The 6,000-nt window shown below is 51.9% G+C and overlaps 1 protein-coding gene across 5 annotated transcripts in view; it reads left to right on the top strand.

Moving 5' to 3' along the window:
- The first annotated feature begins 320 nt into the window (after positions 1-320).
- The window catches only part of ITPRID2 (ITPR interacting domain containing 2), a 60,320-nt gene continuing 54,640 nt past the window's right edge, over positions 321-6,000 (top strand). For 3 of the 5 annotated variants that reach the window (XM_039494430.1, XM_039494429.1, XM_039494427.1), the window contains exons 1-2: positions 1,154-1,334; positions 1,728-1,773. In XM_039494430.1, the coding sequence (XP_039350364.1) occupies positions 1,154-1,334; positions 1,728-1,773 (227 nt within the window). Of the gene's footprint in view, positions 402-1,094; positions 1,335-1,727; positions 1,774-6,000 lie in introns of those variants that run through there. The other 2 variants (XM_039494426.1, XM_039494428.1) reach the window with 2 other exon arrangements.

The raw sequence follows: 6,000 nt of genomic DNA, 5'->3' as shown, positions 1-6,000 counted from the left end.
ATTTTCCAATCGCCCCTTTTCCTGCCCCCCCCCACCCCGTTTAAAAAGCCCCTGACACTGCAGGAGGATTTTACTGTGGATTCCAAGGAGATCGACAACAATCGCCCTCCCGTGTCTTTTCTCTGCACTGTCATCTCCCCACTAGCCTCTGGACGCGCCGCGGGGGAGAGGGGGTCGCTGGCTACCCTGGCCCCGGGGGGAGATGCGGAAAGGGGAAGCCGGTCCCTGCAGCAGGGCGCTCCCCCGCGTGCAGCCGGAGAATGCGCGGCTCTGCTTGGGTCCCATCACGTGGGCAGCAAACTTTTCTCCCAGCAGCGGTATGAGGAAGTTCAGAGGGACGCTGCTGCCGCCGCCGCAATCTCCAGCCCAGGCGGGTGAATCCTCCTCCCCCGGGCCGCTATGTGAGTCCGGCTCAGCCCCGCAGCAGCGGCTCCTCTGCCCCCGGCACGCAGGGTGGCTGCGGGGCTTGGCTCCGGGCTGGGCTCGGGCCTTCACGGACCCCGCCGCTGGCTGCGGGGCAGGGGCCCGATCCGGCCCCGCGGGCTGCTGCTGCCCGCTCCCCGGGGAGGGAAGCGCTTTGAGGAACACCCCGATGGGTTAAGTTCTCGGGTTGCCGTTCGGCTCCCGCGGCTCGGGCGGGCGCCTCCCGCTCTGTTGGTTCCTTTTTGCTGCGGCCGCTGGAGCTGCGCTCCCGGCTGGAAGCCGCACTCGGGGGGAAGCGGAGGTGACAGCCGCCAGCTGGGGCGAGGCGTGGGAGGGGAGCGAGCTGCAGCGAACTCCGGGCGGCCGGGCGGGGGCGGCCAAACGTAGAATCGTTTTCAGGGCGGACCTGGAGGCCGCCCCAGTGTTGCAACAGTGAGCGAGGCGCGAGCCGCCTGTGCGCGCGGGGCCGGCGGGGGGCGATGCTGCGCGCGGGGCGCGCCGGGGGGCCGGGGGCGGACGGCGGGTGACTCGGGCGCTGCTGCTCGTGCCCAGCGGCGGGGCTGCGCGGGAGCCCGTCCCCGCGCGTGGGAAACGCGCTGCCGCCCTCGCTTCGCGTCCCGCGAGTGGGAGCCGCGACCCGCGCGCTCACCCGGCTCGCGTGTGCCTGGCAGGGCGCGTTGCTGCGGTCGCCTTGTGAAGTGAAGCAGCAGCCGCAGGAGCCGCGGTCCTGATGGAGGAGCCGCCGGGGGCCGAGGAGTGGCCCGGGGCCAGCCAGAAGAGAAAGGCCTGGGCCAAGAGCAGGGACTCCTGGCAGGCGTCGGAGGCGGAGGATCTCTCGGCAGAAGCAGCCGAGCTGGCCCGGCAGGAGGACGAGCTCACCGTCGGGAAACTGCTCCTGGCTGCAGAAGGAGGTCTGTCCTGTCCTGTCCTGTCCTGTCCTGTCCGGTCCGGTTATCTCCGCTAAGGCAGGGAAGGGGGGAATCAGGGACTGGAATCGGCCCGTCCATTAGCCCTGCCTGAGGAAAGCGCTACTGGGTTGCACCATATGTGAGACACGCAGTCTGGGGTTAAAAGTATTTTTAATTCTGATATTTTTGGCCTGCCATTGAGTTTATTCTTCTTTCTTTTGTTTGTTATTGTCTCCTTTTTTTGTTGCTCTTGTCAGCAGTCTAGTTTGTGTGGCAGTAGTGTAAGTGGTGTTTAAAAGGCACCATTCCTCTTTCTTCATGAGACGGCTGGAATGCACAGAGCATCAATTACAACTCTTTGCTTTTCTCTCTCCTTCCCTTTCTTTTCTCCCAAAGGTAATATTCCACACGAAAAGATCGCCATATGGCTTAAAGATTGCAGGTAAGTACTTCTGCAAACCAGAAGTTCCACTACTGCTCTAAATAGTTAGATATGCCTAAGTAGCAGTGTCCACAATTCTTTATTAGCTAAAGGACCTGAACTTAACCTTTACTTATGTGAATGTGAGTTGAAGGATTGGGCCCTCAAAGCATGCAGTTTTACTTTTAACTCTCTCGGTAGTGCGCTTTCTCTTATTAGGAGGGAACAGTTGAAGTTCTTCTTTGAGAATAAATGTACCATTAATAAGCTAATAGAGTAGCAATGTATGTAAACAGAGAGCAAACAGAGAGAAGATGGGAAAAGAAAAATCAACTATCTGTCATGTGACAATGGTAAAACATTACAGAGTTACTTTCTTCTAATACTGAGCAAAGATTAAGGAAAACAGTGTCATCCCTAAATCTACTCTCTCTCTCCCTGACTGACTGCAGGGCTCCTCTTAAAACCTTTCCTATCCTCATCTTGACTGGTTTCCTGTTACACTTCTAAGGAAACAGTGCACATCCCTTTCTCTCCTCCCCTTTATTACTAAACATTTAGCAACAGATTACTGAGTCATCAACTTTACCATTCTCCCACATACAGTCACCTTCTGGCCCTGAGGATCCTTTTTCTTTGTTTTACTGACTGACACGATGTATCTAATCTCAAATATATAGATTCCTGTCCCTTAAGATTGGATTTCCCTAAAGGATTATCTCTAGGACCCTATCAAATTCATGCCATGAAAAAGGCATCATGGACCGTGAAATCTGGTCTCCCACTGTGAAATCTGGTCCTTTGTATACTTTTACCCTATACTATACAGATTTCATGTGGGAGACTAGTGTTTCTCAAACTGGGGGTCCCAACCCAAACAAAGGTTGTGGAGCAGTTGCAAGGCTATTGTAAGGGGGTTGTGGTATTGCCACCTTTACTTCTGTGGTGGCTTCAGAGCTGGGTGGCTGGAGAGTGGTCGATGCTGGCCAGCCACCCAGCTTGAAAGCAGCACCTGAACCAGCAGCAGCGCAGAAGTAATGGTAGCAATATCCTGCCATGACACCCTTATTTCTGCGCTGCTGCTGTTAGTAGCACTGTCTTCAGAGCTGGGTTCCAAGCCTGCAGCCACAGAGCTTCCTGAAACTGGGGGAAGTTCCTGGAGGTGACTCTGACTAGGCGCTGGGAGCGGCCCCTGCAGGGGAAGAGGAAGTCCCATCCCTCACCAGCCTGGTGAGGACAAGCTGGAACCTGGCATACAGTAGGAGCCCTTGGCCATGGTGCCCCCAGCCTTGTCCCGCCCTGGTGCTCAGGGCTTAAACAGACCTTGGGCTGGCTGTGTGTGTAGGGGGGGCGACCACCGGCCCCCGTAACCACATACCATGCCACCCTCATTTTTACGCTGCTACTGGTGGCGGTGCTGCCCTCAGAGCTGGGTGCCTGGCCAGCAGATGCTCATGTCCAGCTGCCCAGCTCTGAAGGCAATGCTGCCACCAGCAACAGCGCAGAAGTAAGGGTGGCGATATTGCAACTCCTCTACAATAGCCTTGTGACCCCCACCCCCATGACTCCCTTTTGGATTGGGGCACCCAAGGTTACAACACAGTGAAATGTACAGTTTTTAAAATTCTATGACTGAAATTGACCAAAATCAACTGTGAATTTGGTAGGGCCCTAATTATGTACCTTCACTAAGACTGTGGAATGAATACCACTGTTGCGATTGTCACAAAACAGTTCAGTTGGATTTAGAAAAAGCTTTTTCTTCAGTCTCCACCATATAGTATTTTGGGGTTCAGCTGTAGCCAGTGACAATAGCTGATCTTGTCCAATCTTTTTCTTCTTTCAATTTTATCAGGGATAGTTGTCCTAGTTTAAGGTTAGGTGAGCTTTGGGTGGCATCCCAATAGTTAAAGATTGTTCAGGACCCTCCTATATTTATCTTTCACTGTCATCCTTTAGACATAGCAGTTTATGGTGAAAATTTACTTTAAAGGTTGGCAGTGCTAGTCTGATCCGTTGACCCAGTGAGCAACTCAGCTGGGCTTACTCTAGAGACTGCTGAGTGTGTTCCCGTATAGCTCAGCAGAGCTAATATGGTGTCTTTGTTGTAGAAGTCTCTGTGCAGTCTAGGTGACCTGTTCCCTTGTGGGCAGAGAGGGCTGGTGACATACTGTATCCCCAAAACTTGGAATTCCCTTCTGACAAATTGTGGTCCATTGTCAGTGACTATTTTTTTTCAGACTGCCAAAATGAGACAAGTTGTCTTAACTTTTCTATGACCTAATGACTTGTGGGTCTTGTAAGAAATAGAATTTCAGCAAATCTTGGTAAATAGTGGCTACCAAATCAGTATGTTCCTTTTCTTTACACAGGTCTAGTGCTAAACTAGAAGCTTTACTAGAATGGGGGGGGGGGAGCGATTCTTCCAAAAGCTAGTCTGTCTCTATTCACAGAGTTTCTGTCTAGAATCTTCTCCTTTCTTAGCTTCTCGGTACAGGTTTAAAGGAATTATACATATATCCACATAATGACAATATGCATACTTAATAACTAAAGTCACAAACCTATATAATATTAGATTTTATTATTAATTATTATTATCATTATGCGGGTTAGAAGACTTACGAAGCAGTAGTGTCTATTGATTAGATCAGAGTATTGGGAGCCAGAATTCCTGGCTCTCGTTCATTGCTACTGACTGTGTGACCTTGAGCAAGCCACATAAATTGGTGTTTTCCTTATTTTACAGCTGAGGAAAGCAAGGCACAAAAAAGTTGATTAACAGGGATGTTGCAAGGTTTAGTTAACGGATGTTTGTAAAGCCCTCTGTGATCCTTGCATAAAAGATCCTGTACAAGTGTAAATGTACTGTTTGTAATTGTTGTTGCTGACCAATTCTGTACTTTACAACAGAGGCAAATTAAATTTTTTAGTATAGAGTTGGCAAATCCTACTTTGACACTGTTCCTTTAGTTTTCATGTATTACATAAAAATGTTGCACACTCTGTAGTCTTAAATGCATAGACCTTCCACTCTGTGGCTTAGTGATATCCACACACTATTCAAACTTTGTTCTTGTGGCTGGCTTTTGCAAAGCTCAAGTGATTTGTTAATATCAGTGGTTCCCTGAGATGGAAAAACTCCCACTGACTTCATTGGAGCAGGATCAGACCAGTAGGCAATTAGGGTCTGATTCTGTGATGTGCTGAGTGCCAACAACTACCAGTAATGTCTGCGGGAGCCGGGAATTCTCAGCACTTTGGATAAGTGCTCAGCTCCTCACAGGATTATATTCTCAAGACCAGGGTTTTGGAGCGGAGCCTGGAGCTGGAGTGTGGAGCAGCTCCAGAGCAGTGGAGCTGCAGGTTTTTGCCTGGAGCTGGAGCAGAGACAGAGCACAGCTCCAAAGCCCTGCTCAAGACTGTAGGTAGTACACAGTTAAATTTGTGTGTAAATGCATATTTTTGTCTATTATAGGTGGTGAGAGAGAATAATCTAATTTACCTTTTGACAAGGTGTCTGCTACTCTCTCTTCACGTGTGTGCATGCATAATCAAAGGGAACGGGCTGGGCTAGTTCTTCTAGCCCTCAATGCAGGGCTGGCTCTAGGCACCAGCAAAGCAAGCAGGTGCTTGGGGCGGCACATTTGCAGGGGCAGCAGAGATCCAGCCTGGGGGATGAGAACAAGAGGGGGCCCTGGGAACTGTAGTTCCTTGGTTAGCTTCCTGCCTATAGAGCCAGCCCTGGAGCAGGGAAATAACTACATTTCCCAGCATTCCCTTGGCAGCTATCAACAGGAAAGGGGGGATGGGGAGGGAATGAGGTAGCTGAGACCTCATGCTGCAGTTTGCTGTGAATGGAGAGCTCCCTGCTAGAACGGGATGGCACTGTGAAGGGTAGGGATACCATATTTTAACATTCCAAAAAGAGGACAGTCTGGGGGGGTAGACCCGCCCCCTATCCACTCCCTCCCCCCACAGAACCCTCAACCCATCCAACCCCCCCTGCTCCTTGTCCCCTGATCGCCCCCTCCTGGGACCCCTGCCCCTAACTGCCCCCCCGGGACCCCACCCCTATCTAAGCCCCCTTCTCCTTGTCCCTGACTGCCCCCTCCTGAGACCCCCCCCACCCTACCTGCCCCCCTAGGATCCCACCCCCTGACTTCCCCAACCCCATCCACACCTCAGCTCCCTGCAAACCCCCCCAGAACCCCCGACCCACCCAACCCCCCTTCTCCCTGTCCCTTG

Source organism: Mauremys reevesii, linkage group 11, assembly GCF_016161935.1.
Source record: "Mauremys reevesii isolate NIE-2019 linkage group 11, ASM1616193v1, whole genome shotgun sequence".
Classification (NCBI taxonomy): Eukaryota; Metazoa; Chordata; order Testudines; family Geoemydidae; genus Mauremys; species Mauremys reevesii.
Note: the sequence above shows the minus strand (reverse complement) of the source record. Positions and strands in the feature narration are given on the sequence as shown.